Below are 19,261 nucleotides of genomic sequence, written 5' to 3'. Positions count from 1 at the left end.
TACAGGTGATGACCAGCACCTGCTCACTCCATTAAAAAAAAAAAAAAACAAAAAGAGGAAAAAGAAAAGTTGGGGAGGATGTGGGAAACAGTGATGAATTCTCCAGAGGGCAGTTAGTTTCAAATGTACAAGCTCTCCGCCAAGAGCGATAATCGTTTGCATGCGTGGCGTTCTGCAGGTGGGGAGATGAGTTTGTTTGTATCTTTGAAAAAAATTAAAAAACTGAAACTCAGGAAGGTGAAAAACACCAGTGTGGTGAGTCTGAGGGGCTACCAGACAGCTGAAGGTTGGTTTGGGCACTTTGCTGGGGGCTTTATGTAGATAACGTTTGATAGTGATTTACAGTTGTTTTTTGTTGTTGCTGTGGTTGTGATAAACCAACAAAAAGTACTACATAATTGAGTTAAATAGAAACATTTTAATGTTTTTTTTTTCAAAAAAGAAAAAAGAATCTAAAACTGAAGTATGCCTTCTTTTATTGCTGAAAATGCCACAGCTCTTTGGGGGATGAGGGGGGTGAGTGTGACATGAGGAAAAATATAAGCCAGAAAATGTAACTGCAAACATTTAGCCAACATTACAAAGCCTAACCATCCATCCATCCATCCATTTTCTTGCACCCTTTTTCCCTCAGTGGGGTCGGGAGGGGTGCTGGTGCCCATCTCCAGCCAACGTTTCGGGCGAGAGGCGGGGTACACCCTGGACAGGTCGCCAGTCTGTCACAGGGCAACACAGAGACACACAGGACACACAACCATGCACACACACACTCACACCTAGGGGCAATTTGGAGAGGCCAATTAACCTGACAGTCATGTTTTTGGACTGTGGGAGGAAACCGGAGTACCCGGAGAAAACCCACGCACGCACAGGGAGAACATGCAAACTCCATGCAGAAAGACCCCAGGCCGGGAATCGAACCCGGAACCTTCTTGCTGCAAGGCAACAGCTCTACCAACTGCGCCACTGTGCAGCCTACAAAGCCTAACCCAGAGATGAAATTAATAGTTTTTCTAGCATCTAAAGCCACGTTGCATAGAGTCTGGGTCAAGGTACATAAATAAAAGAGGGAATTTTACCCAGGACTATTTAATTTTGGCTATTAATGGTCTGGATTTGAAGATGTTCCACTACAAAGTCCCAGGAGATAAAAACAAAAAACAAAAAAACACAAGCTAAATGAATTGAAGTCACAGCAACAAGTAGTTCATATTTTTGGCACTACCAGTGACAACGCAACGGAAGCATCATGTCATGTAGATAAACCCCACAGCATCAGTAAAGTATGTATGAATATTAACTTTCCCCCAGTGTATTATTGAGTCTGGTGGGCTTCCAGGCTTAACTTACTAAACTGAAGTTCAACAAAAACAAAAATTATATTTTCATTAAAATATTTTGGTTTTGCCTTTATCTTAAACTCTATTGCTGTTGCTTATTTATTGTCGATAAAATCTTCCAATAACAAAATTATTGGATATAATTATTGGATATAATTTCAAGTTTTCTGTCAACCTTCAACATTTTTTAACAGCCCACAGCACCCCTAGCACCAGACTTAGCAAATTTTCTGGGGGAAACCCTGAAATGGCTTACAGAAATAATACAAAATTGAAAGCAACACTTAAAATTTGGAACTGTATGTTATTTTCCTTCCTCTTCAAAATCATTCTGTTGTGTTTTGGTCTATCACTCATAATCCCAAAGAAAACCAGTGAATTTTGTGGCTGTAACGTGACAAAATATGAAAAAGTTGAAGGGGTGTGAATACTTGAAGACCGTAGATGGAGTGTATCAGTTGGGAAGGCAACTTGAGGTACTGCTCTGTCAAATCGCTTTTCCACTCAAGGATAACAGGCTTTACTCTGAGAGAAGCCACATTTCATGGCTATAATACGACCAGAGTTATTTAAAGCCACTGATGACTTCAAAACCACGAGGGGAGCTTAAAAACAGCGAAAACTCCGAAAATGATTTAATAAAAGTTCTGCATTCAAGGAATCTTGGGAAGAAAAAAAAAATGAAAGGAAGGGCCTCTGAGTCTGAAACCCGGGTGGACTTTTCCTTATGTGTTTTAACACGATGAATTGCGAGGCTTGCTGATGACTTTAATGGGAATTTCTTAATTAATCCAAATGTAGAATGAAGGATCAAACCCCCATGAAGGGCTCGTCACTCCAGCAGAGCAGCAGGTCAGCGCCAGCCTCAGCTGGGATCTTTGAAACGAGAGATATGAAGCTTCTGTGTGCAGGAGACTGTTAGAAAATAATGAATAGTTACTTCATTCAGCTGAAGCATGGCTCGGGCTTTAAATCGACCAATTAAAATGTTTTGACGTGAAATGTGCAAATTCAGTCGTAAAAACAAATTCAAAACCTTATGTTTGATCCAAAAGGAGTCAACTCTGTAGGTCAGAATGTCATGGTTGATGGTAAGAATTTGCTCTTTGGATGTGTGCTTGTGATCATTTATCATCCAGGCGGTTAAAAGTTGCTAAAAATATGTATAACATTTTACTTTAATGGAATGTAAAAGGATTAGGGATACCAAACCAAGTCTTGTAGAAATATCCATTTGCTAACAGAGTCACATCTGATGCTTTGTAAAATCACGTGCCACTTAAAATGCTTGGAAACTGTGAAGTTCAGGGACTAACTCCAGATGCAAATAATGTTACCCTGCTAGTGGTTTTGCAGGTTAGCCTCAATATGCTGCCTCAACAAAGGTACGTCACTGTGAAAAATTCTATGATCTGCCACTAACCCTCAACAGCATGTATAACTTTGTCCAAAGATGTTTCTGACTTCACATGTCTAGCAACAGTGCTTAAAGGGACAATATTCTGTATTTTCCAGGTATATAGTGCCATTTCATAGCACAATCAAGTAACTAAGTAACTTCAGTTGTTATAAAAATGCCTTGTATATGAAATATGACTATAAAGACATTGGACTTTGCAACTTAATGCCTTGAAATTTGGCGTCTGTCTCTTTAAAAAGTCCTGCTCTTTCTGGAACTCCCCTTGAGGAAGTCATCACAACATCAGTCCTCTTTTAACCCTTTTAACCAGCGTTTCTTGCATAATGAGCTCAGCTGATGAACAGTTTCACCAGGTGTTTGCTAATTGCTGCTGGCTCGTCTGAAGGAGCTGAGTGGGGGAGTCAGATGAAGCTTCCATTGCACCTTGTGAGATGGAAGCTCAAGCTTAGAAACTGCAGCTAAGAGGAGGAATTGTACCTTAAGGTGGAGCTATGTCGACCCAAGGGGTTTTGCACAGCTCAGTGGTTGCCATGGGAGGATTTCTCAAACATGCATAAAAGAATCTAATTTATTTTACATAAAACTGCCCCTTTAATAAACTCAAACAGCACTGCAGTAGACAATGTTTGCATTGTCAACTGTCGAGGGCTAGGCTAATGTTAGCCTGTTTACTTTCTGTTATGATACGACTCTTTGACAGCTCTTTTCAGTGAGGTTCCATTTGTTGGCAGAAAATAAAGTTACTGAAATGTTCCCCTGCTGCAGTGTGTTTTCAATGAAATGACTCCAAAGTTTTTAGGCAGGATGTGGTGAACTCTGCACAATCTGCTTGCTTTTCTATCTGAAAAATTGCAAATCACACATCTACACTCATACTCTGCTAAAACTGCTATTCCTTCCACACTTTACCAAATAGTTTCAAAGCCATGACAAAGTTTAGTTCATGAGTGATTACGCTTTAAAACAAATCAACTCCTGCTCGATTACTTGAAGCCGATTCTCTTCTAAAATGACAATTTTACTCCATTTTGATGTGACGCCCCCGTTTCTTTCATAATTTTCTTTCTTGTGTTACATATATAGTTTCAGGACATACCAGTGCAGTGGTGTCAGTGCTCATCTCAATCTTTCCTTCAAACGGTCCCCATGTTGTCCCCACAGGAAGCTGCTGCCGGCTGTGGATCCGACGCTCGCCATCTTTGAGAAAGGCGTCCAGCTCTCCTAAAAGCACAACGGTACAAACAGATTTTTAAAAAATCAGTCTTGTCAGAATTCTGCTTTTCAAATCACAATCATGTTCATCCTAAATCTGCTAAACTGACACATGGACTATTCTTATAGCATCAAATCCTTATATATATATATATATATATATATATATATATATATATATATATATATATATATATATATATAAAAACAAAGCTGTGAAGGTTAAAGCCAGGCATTCTCAGCGTGGATTAGCAAATCAAGCGAGCATCCATCTGATGGTATTCCTCAGACGCAGGGAGCCCTAACCTTACTTGAAAGGTGTCTTGTGTGGAGATAATCTCTGTGAGACAGTGCAGGCTCGCTGGCTGCTGAGGGGAGCTGGTGGCAGGCCTATTTCTGTTGTTCCAGGAAAGCAAGATCCCTTGTTAGCGCTCTGCAGAGCCGCAGTTAATTAACAGCGGGACCGGATAGCACTGTTAGTACTACCGGTGCTCACCTCCCCGACACCCCCGGCTATCTTATCACTTAGATTCAGTGTACTTTTTTTCTAGGATGGCGATTAATCAAATAGTTATGATAAACCTCGTGGCGGGCCGTGACGTGGTTTGCAGAGGAGGATGTTTCCAGCGTGTGCTGCAGAGAGAAAGTATGCAGCGCTTTAGGAGTTCAAACTGGTTGCTCTGGCAACGCCGTAAAGCCGGGGGAAATCTGACCAAACATACTTTTAGTAGTACTTGACAGTGCTTATGTGAGATTATTTGTGAAACATTGCTGTTAGGACAGAAGTTGGGTAGTTTTAACCTAATATTGGATCTTTGTTGGGTGAGCAAAGAGACTATATGTTTTGTGGCGTTTTATTTTGAAACAGAAAAAACTATGGATTAAATATATATGGGACATGGATGCATGAATCAACCAATTTAACCAAACATTAATTTTTAATAATCTATTTTCTTCTTGAATATATAGGAAGGCAAAAGCCTTTCTATATAATTCAGTTTGATTCTCATCTCCCTTCCCTGCTTCGTCTGGGATTTCTTCCATTGAAGTGAATTTCTAAAGTAGAATTTTCAACTGGACTAATCAGCAAACAGAAGAAGCTGTGAATGATGACGTCATTTTTCTGCATTGTTTTAGAATTGTAGTCTGTCTGTAGTTTTAGCATCGGCAGTGGAGGAAGTGAGCGAAGGCATTCAGCCTGTGTTGGCCATGCCGCCAAATATTGAATTAAGAGTGATAGTCATTTCATTCAGCTTGCCACTTCTCTCTTTGTAGTGGAGGATGGTTGTTTACAATTGCTTCATAGCATCAAACTGCTGCATCACATATGTCACGTCCAAAAGTTAGCAACTGGGTTAAATTTTAAACTTCAACAGAGTTGACGCCTATAGGAAGCAATCGTTTCTTAACAGCCCCAAGTCCAGACCCTCTGAATGAAGTGAATAATAGAACTAGTGGTTTTGTCCAGGCTAGTCAACTTCATTTTTGTTTGACATTAGTCATACGAACTAATGTCATGTGACTAATGTCAGTATGTTTGGTCAAACTCAGATTCCAACCCTATTAAATCATCCATATTTGACCTCAGCCTTGGTCAGCAAAATAATTCAAATTTGCTTGTTTTTTTTCCCCACCCAGCATTTTTTGTCTTAACAAACCAGACATGCATTGTTAACAGAGTTTGTTAACACGTGAGGCCACCAGGTTCGACTCGCATTGAATGAGCCACAGCGATCGGTGAACTTTGTGATGCGTTCGCTTCATAACGACCTATTCAGCGTCGGCCTACTCTGTAAATATCAGCTGTGTATCTCGTTGGCGCTCTATTGTTGCCAGTCTGTTGTGTTGGTATGGAAATGCGTGCCTATGCGCTGCTTTGCATGTTCAGCTGCGATCCAGGCTGTGTCTAAAGACGCCAGTGGCTACAAATGACCCGATCGTATTCCTCATCAATGGCGGTCAATTCTGCAACAATAAAAAGGTAAATGTCACGTATCATGGAAAAAAAAAAAAAGCTCCTTCCTGAACAGTCTGTGGATGGCTGTAGATGCAAAGTTTGAAGCATCAGCACATGAACTCAGTGTTTATTTATGCTTCGGAGAGATTACGTGGTTTTGGAATCGGCCTTAAAGTTAGATATTCTCGACAGCTTTATCTCATCCTTCCCCTCCCTTTGTATCCGCTGTTCCCCCCAGCCCCCCGTTCCTCTCTCCTCCCCCCGCTCCTGCTGTTGCATGCTGCCTTCCTGGTGCTGCAGTGGAAGGTGGGTAAGCTCATTACACAGAAATAATTAAACACTGGTGCACAGCTGGCCGTCATCACTGAGAGCAACAGCCACCGCTTGATGCATTCTGTTTGTCCTCAGATAAGACCCACGGCCTTTAACCGCTTGGATGCAAGTTCCTGTTTAGCCCCGCTTGACATACACACACACATGCACATGCACATGCACTACAAGCCTTCCCCAGCCAACAACTCTGGCTCTTTCTCCTTCTCTTTACATCCAGGGTGGGGCTTTTTGTGATGAAACAAAAACAAACAAACAAAAAAACACATAGAAGGTAATGTGTAGGTGCAAAAAGAAGATGGTAATAAAGAGGGTATGATATAATTTGCGGTCCGCCATGTTTAGGTGCCAGTTGTGTGCATCTCACACCAAATGTTGCCTGAGGACCTTGGCTTGCAGATGGCTTGTCACATCTGTTGCAGATACAAGTGGAGGGTCTCCGCAAAATAGCAGCCATGGCAAAAAAAAAAAGAGCTCCCCTCGACTCTTCATAGCATCGATCGGTTCGTTTTCATGAACTCCTCTTCATGCTGGACGTCTGGACTTTGACATTTTTCAGAGTTCCGTGCCTCTGGTATGGCACAGACCCACCAGTGTTATGTCAGTACTTATTCGGCAAATGTGTTTCCATCTCTCTTCCAACTCTTTTTCGGAAAAGCCAACAACAAGAAATATGAACTTGTTTAAAGCAAATAGTTCCTTCATACTGATTTAAAAGAACTAGATCAACTAGTATTTCACTTATAGCTGGTACTTTTTCATAAATATTCCACAATTACTGACTTAAAACAAGTTCCTATATGTTACTGAAAAGTTACTTGTTAGTATCTTATCTCAAGTGTATACTTTAAGATTTTGTGTTTTTGTAGTGGACAGCAGGCAGAGCCAACCAAAAGCTGGTAATGGTCTGTTAGGACACTGAACTCACCGTCCGATGCTTAAATGCCACACTCTTGGCAGTACAGTACATGAGCTCATCATGTGGCTCAAGAGCTGCGCCTCTCCCTCATCTGAATCTCCACCCAAACTTCTTTACCACATTCACTCCCTTCTCCCACTGCCTCAACGCCCCCCAACCCTTCGATAAGATCATCATCTGTCGCTAGACTCCAGGGTCTGTCCCTGCACTCCACAGATACTTGGCAGACCAATGAATGTCCCTTTGTGTGGGGAGATCCTCCTCAGATAGCACCCAAGATTCTCCATGCTGGCATCTGTTTGTTTTTGTTTCTTTTTTTAAGTGTGCATGTGTGTCCTGTCTTTCTTTTTAGCTGCGGTGAGAAACAGGGCGTTCCCCTCTCCTTCCGGTGTCGTACAACTGAGAGATAATGAGCTCCTCGGTGGCGGGACGCCAGCCTGCTATGATCTAAAGAATAAGTGGGTGTGAGCCACTGACAGGCAGAGAGGTGAGCTGCCACTTTCTACCTTTGAATGATGTCATTAGATATAAAGAAAGGATTTTTAACAATCCTTCAGCTTGTAATTTTCTCTTTTCATTTCCAGTTATTTATAAAGAAACATTTTTATTTCACCAAGTATACGCTGCATTCGCCTTTCACCCAACCTTACAGAGACTAGAAGGGTTTGCAGCAGTTGTGTCATTCAAGTCAAAAACAGTTTTTTTTGTTTTGTTTTTTTGCTTTATGAAAATTATATCCTTGGATTCATCCTAAAAGCACAGTTAAAGGGGCAGTATTATGTTTTCCAGGCACATAATGCCATTTTATAACAATCAAGTTGCCTTAAGTTGTTATGAAATGCTATTTATATATAAAATATGACTCAAAAGAAGTTTGACTTTGTAGCTTAAGGCCTTGAAATTGGGCCTCTGCCTTTTTAAAAACTCCTGCTCTTTCTGAAACGCCACCTTCAGGAAGTTATCACATTACACCTCTATTATTTCATTTTGTTTTTCCATTTCATTCACTCAATAAATATGAATGCATTATGTAACAACTAAAAGAAATCATGAATGAAAAGGAGCAGAAAGAAGTATAAACTGAGCAGCCATATATTAAACTGTATGTCATTGTTTCCTTTCAGTGCACATTAAGTGCAGATATCTTTCTTTTTTTTGTAATTTGCAGTGTGAAGTGGACGTGTTAATGGAGACGGATGACAAATTTTCTCTACAGTAGGCTCAAAGCAAACAGACCTGACCAAGGTGTGTTTAACGTCAATTTAACTTCCTTAACTAGTTCAAAGACGCCACTTGAACCAAAAGGAGCCGCCAGTGGCAGAAAAAGAAACAGCCTGATTAGCAGCCTTTGGTTGATTTCGCCTCTTCCCCCGGTTATCGGCAGTGTATTAACAGTAAGGACGGATGCTGCAGGAAAACAAAGAATGAGTGAGAGCAAGTGGAGAGAGGCACGTCGCGCTCTGACTTCACACACGCACACACACACACACACACCCACACACACACCATACTCCTTGATATCAAGCAGCGCCTTTGAATCAAAGCAAATAAATTACTGCTGTTCAAAGTTCAATAACCTGTGTGCGGCAATCCGCAGACGTCCCGCCGAATCCCAGTCATCTCCGGTGATAGGCTGCGTTACGGAGCCGGCAAATGGGCTATAAATTAATATACCATGAGAGGGGAGCCGTATTGGAACGAAATGGAACGCGCTCTATCGGTTCAACAAAAGGTTCCACATCTTTAAAGCAGATATGTGATATGGAATTTTACAGCTGAAGGAGAAATGTCACAGAGCTTTGATAAGAGAGCGATGAACTTTCTTCCCCTTGTGCCCAAACTGCTATTATCAGGTCTCGGTGAGCAAAATGCATCATTTATAACCCGCAGCCCGCGCTATTATCTTTGAGAAGGGCATTTGTTTTAATACATTGGGGGACCCTCCCCTCCCATCCTCTTCCCCAACCCTAAAACACCTACTGCTTCACCCCTTTCCACCTACCTCTAGGTCCAACACACTAACTTAGAGATAGCTGCATTTTTAACCAGAAATCAACCCAATTGGTGTAGAATCTTGAAAAAGGGTTGGCGTTAACATGGGGGGCTAAATTTAAGTATCATGTTTTGTTGTTGTTGTTTTGTTTCCTTTTGTCTCATCTATGTTTGGCATGGGGATTGGTTATAAGCTGATGATTCAAACTGAGGGTGCACCGATGGCAGTTTTCTGGCCGATTGTTTTGCCAATATTTATAAAGCCCAACCAATTCAGATTTTTGCCGATAATTGTATTTTTGTCTGAAATATAACAAGAAGGTTGCTGAGCTGGCAACGGTGGGCTGACTAATGTTGACTGCAAACATGACCTGGTGGATGAGTCTGTCAGTCAAACCTCACAGCAGAGCAACAGAGGACAGTAACTGAGTTTTAGACCTTTGCCGAGTTTCATGAGATCAATGGATAAGATCAGCTTCACATGGAAGTGTTGGGCAATCACTGATCTCCCAGAATTAAGGAAATCAGAACACATTCTTTGATGCACCCTTACTACAAATTGATGGCTTGAATTACGCTGATTTATTTTTTTTTTAAAATACAACTTGTGTATGTTGAGACTGATATGTCAAACTACAAGTCAAAATTTATAAATAAAAATGAAAAGCAAGCCAAAGTTATTATTGCATTTCAGTTGTGAATCTCCACCTACAGGCTAAGAGGGGGTTAGGCAGAAGATTCAGACTCATTTTTTCACATTTTCATATTTCAACATGAAACACCATATGTAGTGACCCTAGTCAATAAATGACCTTGGAGGTATTTCTCAGTAAATTGCCAGTTAGTAAATTTAGTAAATCATCTTCTATATATTGCACTTCAAGTTGGTTGCACCACAGATTCTCATATCATATCATCCTGCATTTGGGAAGATCTGGGTTAAATTCCCATATAGGTTCAGTCATTTGCTTATAAGTATCTAAATAGATTTCACAGTAATCAGTTCAAGATCCAAGAATATCATATATCATAAAATATAGAGATGTACTGATATGAAAATTTGGGCCGATGCCAGTACTGATATTGCCGCATTTTCCTACATATTTTTATATTAATTAGAGATGTGCAACATGTATATTGCACATCTCTAATAAAATATTTTTTTAAATGACAAATTGAGTTGTTACCGAATTATAAACCTTCGCTGAATGATCTGTTCGAAGCCTTGCCCTTTAAAAAAAATGGGACTAACCAGGAAAGTATAAAACGAGGACGTTTTACAGAACTGCTACTGCAAATTTACACACAGACCAGAAGCTCAGTCCTGCAGTACAACAGAACTGCTATAGCTGGGCGTCATTGAACACCCGAGATATACCAGCTGTCAGACACTCGGTCTCATCAAAAAGCCAGGAGAAGTTAGCAGCAGGACGGCTGACAACAATCTCTGAGGCATCCATCTTTGAGCCAGGCACTGCAGTTCCTGCTGAAGGCATGTAAGAGGAGACAGCAAAACTTAAAGAATGACTGTCCTCACACACAGATATCACAGACAACATCTAGAGGACACAAAGCGCTCCCGCAGCAATCTGATCTGTTTAAATGCTTTTCTTTCAAATTTCAAAACCATCAAAGGGACATTACTCTACCTGAGCGTGACAGGATGAGTGAGGGATGGTCAGTGTGTGTGTGTGTGTGTGTGTGTGTGTGTGTGTAGTGAGACTGGAGGCTGCTTGGGAGACAACAGGATGAAAAAAGCAAGAAGGGAAGTTGCTGTTTGAGTCTTGATGTGAAGTCATTTGTTTACATTTCTTTCAAAAAATATGGATGACACCAAAAGCAGTCTGCTCATCGGTGTCAAGGTTACAGTCTGTTAAAGCTACAACTGTCAAGCTACAAGCAACATATACTCTATTAATATTGGCGCCGGACTGGAGGCCCTGCTAATTACTAGCTAATGCCAACTGGTTATACTATGTTACATTTAAGCAAAATTGGTTAAGATTTTGAGCTAAATCATGATAAATACTTGAAAAACACAAAATCTAGCCGGGGTTTTTTTTCCCCTAGATTTTTACTTTAGTTTACATTTAGAAGTAAAAACAGTGTTTTCAGTAAGGTCACATTCCTGTGTCTTAAAATTCCTTTTTATTGGTCTGAAGTAACATTCTAATTTTAAACATGTTTTCATCAGCTGCTAGTGGGACATTATCAAAGTTAACAGGAATCCTTATGATGCGTTTCAATTAGTGATAAAGTTTCTAAAATAAATGGGCGCTTTTCAATAGTTTAATTTATTGAATGGGATACAAATGATTTGAAGCAGTATGGTTATCATAACAAGGTAAAATTTAACATTGGTTTGAAATCCAGAAATACAAGTATATGTATCACCAAAGAAGAAGAAAGTGACCAGTAAACAGTGTCTTCTCGCTTGTTCAACATTCTGCAGTTAATTCAGAAAGTGACTTTTTTTAAAAGCATCTGCTCATGCTTCTTCCCCCAAGTCAATTACCAGGCTGAACTTCCCCTGAGTAACAGGGAATTCTGTTTATTTCTTTCCTGGGTGACCTACTTGTCTTTTGTGAGTAGGTTTTAGCGCGAGTGGTTTGACAGTCACCAGATAAGATGGATTAAGCTCCTTTTCATCCAGTTTTGATGCGAACAGCGTAAAAAAGCGGGTTAAATCATTGAGTTTCAGGAGTATTTTTAAAATGCTCTGAGATGGCGCGATACCGGAGCTAAACCCAAGACTCCGAGGCACGGCAAGGCCAAGGTCGTGGGTTTCAGACCCACAACCTCGACCCCGGAAAGAATGAGACGAAACCTGGCGAGGCACAAGGCCTCTTTCCCCCGTGTGGGAGACGGCGGGCGTCTCCGGGGGAGCGTGTGTCTCCGGGGGAGCGTGTGTCTCCGCGAAGGCGTGTGTGTGTGTTGAACACTGTAAAGTCTAATTCCGCAATTAAACAAGGCCTAAAAATACAACCGCAAATAATCTGCTGATGTCAGGCAGAAAACAGAAGCAGGAAATACAAAATTAAACAACCCAGTTTACTGAGCAATAAAAAAAAACAAAACAACCTAAAACTATATTGAGGATATAATTTAACAACTCTTCTCTCCCCCCCCATAGACCAACTCTTCTTGACAGCCGTACAGTCACGTGACGCGTTGCGGCCAATCCCCAGAGCGCTTTGGGTTTTTGTGTGTGTGTGCGTGTGATGAATCCACTTGAGCAAAAAGAAAAAGGTGAAGTAGGCGTCCAAAATGACAAACGGAAGGCATGGAGCGGCTCAGACGTACGCCGCCCGGCTCGCGTGAGCTTATCATGGCATCTGAATCCCCCCCACCTCCCCGGCGCTGAGAGGTCCCGGGTCCGGAACGGTTTCTGAGGTGGGGGGGGGGGTACATATTTAGACACGTTTTCTTGTGGACGTCTATTCCCCCACCGCTCCTCATGTCGGTGACAGGGGAGAGTAATCCTATACACAGCCTGCTATTGTGAAATGAGAAACTAGCCTCCTTCACAGCCAGAGACCAGATGCACCTCTCTCCCTCTCCCTCTCTCTCTCTCTCTCTTCCTCTGTCCTAATCTGTAAACGACTTAAAGGAGCCTTATCTCCGGGCTCTTCTGCTTCATTTCATGCTTGATTTACTTTAATTTGTCTGATAGGGCACAAGGATTTGGAAATGGCCCATCTTTCGGTGGAAAATGTTCTGATTTTTCTCCGGCATTGTTATGTGGAGGTTTTTGACTTTTCTCTCCCCCTTTCTCACTCCTCCGCCTCTTTTCTCCATCTCCATCTCTCTTCCTCTTTCTCTCTCCATCATCTTTCTCTTTTTTTCTTCTTTTGAGGGATGGCGCTGGTGGAGGTGGGGGATCTTGCTCCGGTGCAACAGTCTGTTTGAGTGCATTTAGATTCGAGCTAGCGCAGCACAAACAAGTTCTCCATGAGGTGTGATTTTCTGATGGCAGACGGCGACACTGGACTCGTGTTTGCCTTTCAGCTCCACACTGGGAGCAGAGCAGCCGAGTGCTTCAAACCACAAAGATCTTATGTTTAAGTTAAGAGGCGACTGGCCCTCCAGTTTAGCGAGTGGGTGAGCGGCTGGTGCTGATAAAGTTGCTCCACAATGAGGGACGGGGGACAAGCAGCACGTCTGCAGATGCCTTGAATTCTCATTTTTTCCCCCCATTCCTCTGCCGGCACTTGCACAGCCTGACTGGTTTCTCCCGTCACCAAGACATTTTCCCTACTTCTATTTAGCGACTGAATGACAGCAGAGCTTTGATTAGAGAGAAGTCCGTATCTTCCCAGATCCCCGGTAATCTCCATCCCCTGCCAGCAATGAGCAAGGCACACAGGGGAAAACGGAAGAGGAAAAAAGAAAGTAAGACCGGTTCTGGATGTCTTAAGGCTCCCACATACTTCATCTAAGGTGCAGAAATAGGATCTTATTAGATTCATTTTCATTACAAATGTGCGCAGCATTCAAAGTTTTGTCAATATTCCGCTAATGTTGAAAGAACACAATTTTGCATAATGAAGTGTTTCTGTTAAATGAGAAATGCAAATAAAATCATGTGTGAATCATTTGGTTCACACAAAAAGTCAATAACATGCAGCGCCATCATCCTCCTACCACTCCTTTGTCTTTATTGCCAGTAGTAACATCCGCCTGTTGATCACATGACTCAAAAAAGTGTTTTATTGCAGTTTTAGGAAATGTGCTAATTTAGATATGGTCAAAGAACCACATAATCCTAGTGCAAAAACTTTTAATCGAAAAACGAGTCGTTTTCTATATTACTGTGTTTAGATTAAGCAAACATATTCGTAATTCCAATTTGCGCACTTTTGAGGCCAAATGAAATCCACTGACTTATGTAGACACGTGATGAAAATTGCATCATTTTGTTCTCAGAGAGCCATCCAATTTCAACAGAGCTGTTTGCAAAGTGTGGTGCGATTGGTCAGAAGTTTGTTTCCGTGTTTTATGCAGAAATGTGATCGAACACCACTGTCAATATTTCTCTTCAATGCCGCTTCCATTAACCATTTTTTGAATTCATAGGAGACATTAATACTTAACAGGAGACATTAATAATAGAACATTTATCCAGCGCAGTGAGGAATGATGTACATTTGTACAGTTTTTCACCAAATATCTACTATAAAAATAGCTAAATAGACAGCTACTAATTTGACAAACTTAGTGCTAGTCTCTTGCTAAGTAATGTCAAAATCTTAATGTCATATGGTTGAATGATGCCGAGAAATACAATCCTACATCTCCAGCTTTCCAGCACACATGCATGTGGTCAGGTGATGTGGTGGAGACACATGGCTCGTAATTAGCCATGTGCTTCCTTCAAGCTTTCATCTTATTGGCTGAAACCTACATCAAAAGCGTGTGAATAGCCGATACACCCTGGTATGTTAATCAGCTGGGAGTTTCTCCTGCCTGACCAAAAAAGCACAGATTGATTCTGTAAGCAAGCTGAGTTCAAATACAGAGCTTAAAAAGTATATTTTGCCAAAAAAAAATAAATAATTCAAAGTCACTATTTTCTTAGAAATGGGTGTTTTAATTTTTTTCTGTGTCTCTGCTCCGGTGACTTGTTTCTAATTTTCTTGTGATGCATCAACATGGAGAACACAGCTGATTAAACAATACTTGATGAAATTGTCCTTTATGCAAATAAAATAACATTGGATTTTTTAATACCCTTTTCCTGACTGATACGTTTGTCCAATGAGATCATTTTTATCTTTTATTACCTCCCTGATTATATTGGCTTTAGCCAATAACTAAATGCCCAAATATTGATATATTTTTTCCCTCCATTTCTTTTGTTTTCAGTTGAATTGTACAAGAAGAATGATGGAAACCAAGCTGTGAACACTTTGAGAGTCGCTACATATTTAGTGTGGCCAGTCGGAAGTCATAACAAAATCTTAAATGATTCACCTGTAGCAAACCAAATCAGTGACAATTTTCATTCAAATCTGATGGGAAAATGTGTGAGAGACAGGAAAAAAAGTCAAATAACTAAAATAATTAGCAATTGTATTATTTTCTGTAAAACATCCCAAATCCCACACCTGTAACATGATGTGCATAAATATAAGGTTACCTATACAGCCAAGCACAAACACACTGAGCGAAGGAACAGGGAGACCATTGAAATTCATCTCACAGCCTGAATTTACTTAACTGCGGGTGTGCGAGCGGCGATAAACGGAGTGATGATCCGGCAACACGTCTTTATCCATGCTTTGCTTTAATTAACGGTGGGTTGTTTGTTGAAAAGATGATTAATATGCCAATGAAAATTGCATAATTGAATACCACAACATTTGCACGATCAGGGGGAGAGCATGCCATTTTTATTAACTTTCCAGAATCATGATTATTGCTATTATTTGGGGGGACTTTAATTCCCTTGACAAACAGGCCCTACCCACACGCCCACCTCCAAAGAGGAGGCAGGGTTGGCATGACAATCGTCAACAGAAGGCTGTCAACCAATCAGTGTGAAGACAGTACTCTGGTACAAATGCGCTACATAGACAGGAACAATACTCTACACTTCCATGCAAAAGTATCATTACCTTCTTGTACTTTTTGTTACAGCTACATGCTTCAATAATTTTTTTATTCATTTTACTTTATGATAGGCCAATAAAATGTAGAGCTTTGCTGTTCAACTTTTTTATAAAAAGAAACCCATATGCATTCAGCCCTCTTTACTCTTTTATTCAGGTCACAATTAGTAAATTAAATTCCCTTTTATGCAGTGCAATCTCAGTATAAATAAATTTTTCCTTAGAAGGTCCCAGATGAATCCGTGCAGAAACAGGGAGAACAGAAAGGCCCCAAGCTGGGATCCGAACCCAGTACCCTCTGCTACAAGGCAACAGTGCTCCCTCTGTGCAGCATCAAAATGGAAAGACTAACCACAGAATTCATTGGAAATGTAGGCAAAGTGAAGGTCATGACCTCCCCAGGGGGGTCACAAGACACCAACCAGATAATTAAATGTATTTGCATGATGAAATAAATAAATGTAAGAAAAAAATTGTTACACTAATATACTAAATATGACTTTTAAATGATGAAATGTATATTTCATTCACTAACTAATCCTCACTCACTGGTCTTATTTCTTTTTAAAAAATGACAGGCCAAACTGTTTGGGTACCCCTGCTTTGGTTGATGGTCTACACCCAAAGCCCTTTGCTATGGACGAAAATTAAAAATGCAACAGCACCCTTAACATGTCCCTACAGTGAAACACGGTGGTGGCAGCATCACTCTGTTGGGATGCTAGGAAAGCAGAAAGAAGTGTTGTGAAGCACGGTGGAAAATATTGAGAAAACCAGCAATAAAACCTGTTAGAGGCAGCAAAAGACTTGACAAAAACAAGCCAGACCTGATTTAAATGAAAGCACATTCAGGCTAAAACGGACCACTCAAAGTCCAGACCTGAACCTAGTTAAGACTCTGTTGAAAGATTTAAAAATTGCTTATTACAAAATCTGTCTGAGTTTGAGTTTTCAGAGGTATTAATACTTTCAGAATAGTATTGAGGATTTGGGAGCATTGAGTGAAAATCAGCTCAGTTGAGCCCAACTGGAAACTTGCTGACAGTAAAACTCAACACACGCATAAGAATTTATGCACAATTTGGGGACTTGGATTGGAAAAAAAGAAAACTTTAATCATTTAACCCAAATTCACTCAACTAGAATTTTTATTTAACACGGGCGGCAAGAAATGGAAGCATTGCACATGTGAATAAGTTTCAACAGAGCAATCCCAGAGTTTACCCAGCGCTATATCCTCCAGCGACGATTGCATGGGGAGTCTCCATGCTAATGCTAAACACACACATCACATATTCAGCCAATTACAACGATACCTCTTCAAAAAAAAAAAAAAAAAAACCTGAGCAGCCACAGCGCCTCGGAGGGCAACTGCTGCAGAACAAACACGTTCTAAAGAAAGATGCAACGGGTGTCACGTCCCCCCCAAGGCAGAACCATCACCACCAGCTGCGCTTTCTTTAACATGGCCATACTTAGCAGTGGCTCTATTTCCCCCCCCCCACCCCCCTTCTTTCTGCGTGAATCATCTGAAAATCGTAATTACAGTCAAAAGACTCCATTGTGAGTGGACAGAAATGCGGACAAAATGGCTGGAAGTCAATGATCTTATTACAGCGTTCTCGGCTTCCGCGCATCATCCCACAGATGCGCGAAAAAAAAGAAGAAAAGAGGAAAAAAACTGGAGCAGAATATAGTGACATCTTCCTCAGATGATAAGAACGGTGATTGCATTTTGCCCTATTTTAGATTATATAACTAACAACCATGAAGTTCCCTCATAAAGCCTCTTATACAGCGGATCAGTGGCTAAATTTGCATCGAGGCGAAGCGGCACAGGAGTACAGTGATTTGTCTAATCTCTTTGTTGCATATTTCATCATTCATCACTGTGTGTGCGGTTCGGAGAGGGTGGGGGTGTTTTCTCCACACACAGGTGACGCAGGCGACGCGAGGCCTTCGTCGGCAATCTCTTAAGAAACAAAGCGTATTTAGAGAGGTGGCAAGTCGTTGTTTACATTCAGGCACTTTGATTGCAATTTAATTTTACATCACCCAGAGCCCAGAACTCGCCGAGGAGCCGGCTGATGGACTTTCATCATCTGTATCAGCAATCGCAGTGTCAGTCATGTTTTGTGAGACTTGTCAGAAGACTTTGAATAAACCTCTGGAGGAGCGAGATAAAAACCTTCCCTTTTCTGTGGAGGAATTGCAATGATGCACGTCCAAATTTCTTGATTACATGACGAAGGAGAGACGGAGTGTGTGTGTGTGTGTTGTGGGGTGGCGGAGTGTGAGGTGGAGAGAGGGGGAAGGGGGGTGATAAAAAAATAAAAAATAAAACCTTGAACGAAAAGCCTGCGCCGAAAGTTTTCGGTTTGCTGATATAACAGTCAAGTGTGTCTATAAGTCTACTTAAAACGCTTAGGTATCAGCGGAGACAGCTGCGACACCCTCTTCTTATGATTCTGTCGAGACAGTACACTATCAAACCTTTCATAGCGCTCCCAAGCTACATTTCCGGTGACAAAAGCTTTGCGAAAAGCCTCCTGAAGGATTCATCTATATCCTAATATTTCCAATCCAATTTAAGTGGAGCAGCCGGAGTGGTCTGAGCACGAGTTTACCAATCTTTGCTTTCCAAGACTTTGCGTGCTGAAGGCTTGAGGGGTTCAATCAATGGTGCTTTGATCTCGGCTGGAACCATAATTATTTAACATTGTTACAAGGATTTCTCTAATCCATCCTACCATTAAATCCCTTTTACACCCTCATCTTCTGCAGCCTAATCTGCATCTGGGTGCGCCGTTTGTCTCTCTGCTTCATTTCGGCTCGCCCCTCCCTCCCTGACGACACCCCGACTTTATAATGGACTCGGGTGATGAGTTGGAAAATTTCTCGTTCCCCGAGAGCAACTTGACTGTTGAAATGTGTTCGCAGTAAAGTCTCGCCGCAAAGGTATCTGGAATTATTCATGCTCAGAACCAGTAAATGATGGAAGTCCAGATTCAGACCAAGATCCAGGCTGAAGAGCAAAGTGAATCGGAACCACTGCTCATCTTTAGAGCAAGGTGTGTGACAAGGACTCTCCTACATACCAGTTATTCATAATTACGGCATTTAGAGCAAAAGTCCTAGCTTAGGAAACAAGAGAACAACTCTGCGGATGTTTTGTCTTCCGACTCATAATATGTTGTGAGCCGACTTATCAACAAGTCCTATAAAAAGAGAGAGAATGCTAACGTTAGCTTAGTACCAAGTAAATACGTTTGAGAGCATCTTATTACGTCCTCTACATAGTAAGATGAAAGATTTTTTGCATTTGACTGTGTTCTCAATATTCTTTCACCATTTGTGTCGAGTCAAGTCAAGTTTATTTGCAATAGCACGTTTCAGCAACAAGGCAGTTCAATGGGCTTTACACCATAAAAACATCAAACAATAACCAATTACTAAATGAACAGTAAAAATACATTGTCA

The 19,261-nt window shown here is 41.1% G+C and overlaps 1 protein-coding gene across 2 annotated transcripts in view; it reads right to left on the bottom strand.

The window, feature by feature from the left end:
- Positions 1-19,261, bottom strand: part of zfpm2a (zinc finger protein, FOG family member 2a) — a 164,486-nt gene that overhangs the window by 85,027 nt on the left and 60,198 nt on the right. For both annotated transcript variants that reach the window (XM_008431811.3, XM_008431810.3), the window contains exon 4: positions 3,857-3,981. In XM_008431811.3, the coding sequence (XP_008430033.1) occupies positions 3,857-3,981 (125 nt within the window). The remainder of the gene's footprint in view (positions 1-3,856; positions 3,982-19,261) is intronic.

The sequence above is a fragment of the Poecilia reticulata genome, chromosome 16 (genome assembly GCF_904066995.2).
Source record: "Poecilia reticulata chromosome 16, P_reticulata-male-v2, whole genome shotgun sequence".
Taxonomy (NCBI): domain Eukaryota; kingdom Metazoa; phylum Chordata; class Actinopteri; order Cyprinodontiformes; family Poeciliidae; genus Poecilia; species Poecilia reticulata.
The sequence above is the reverse complement of the archived record's forward strand: the minus strand, read 5'-3'. Positions and strand labels throughout refer to the sequence as shown.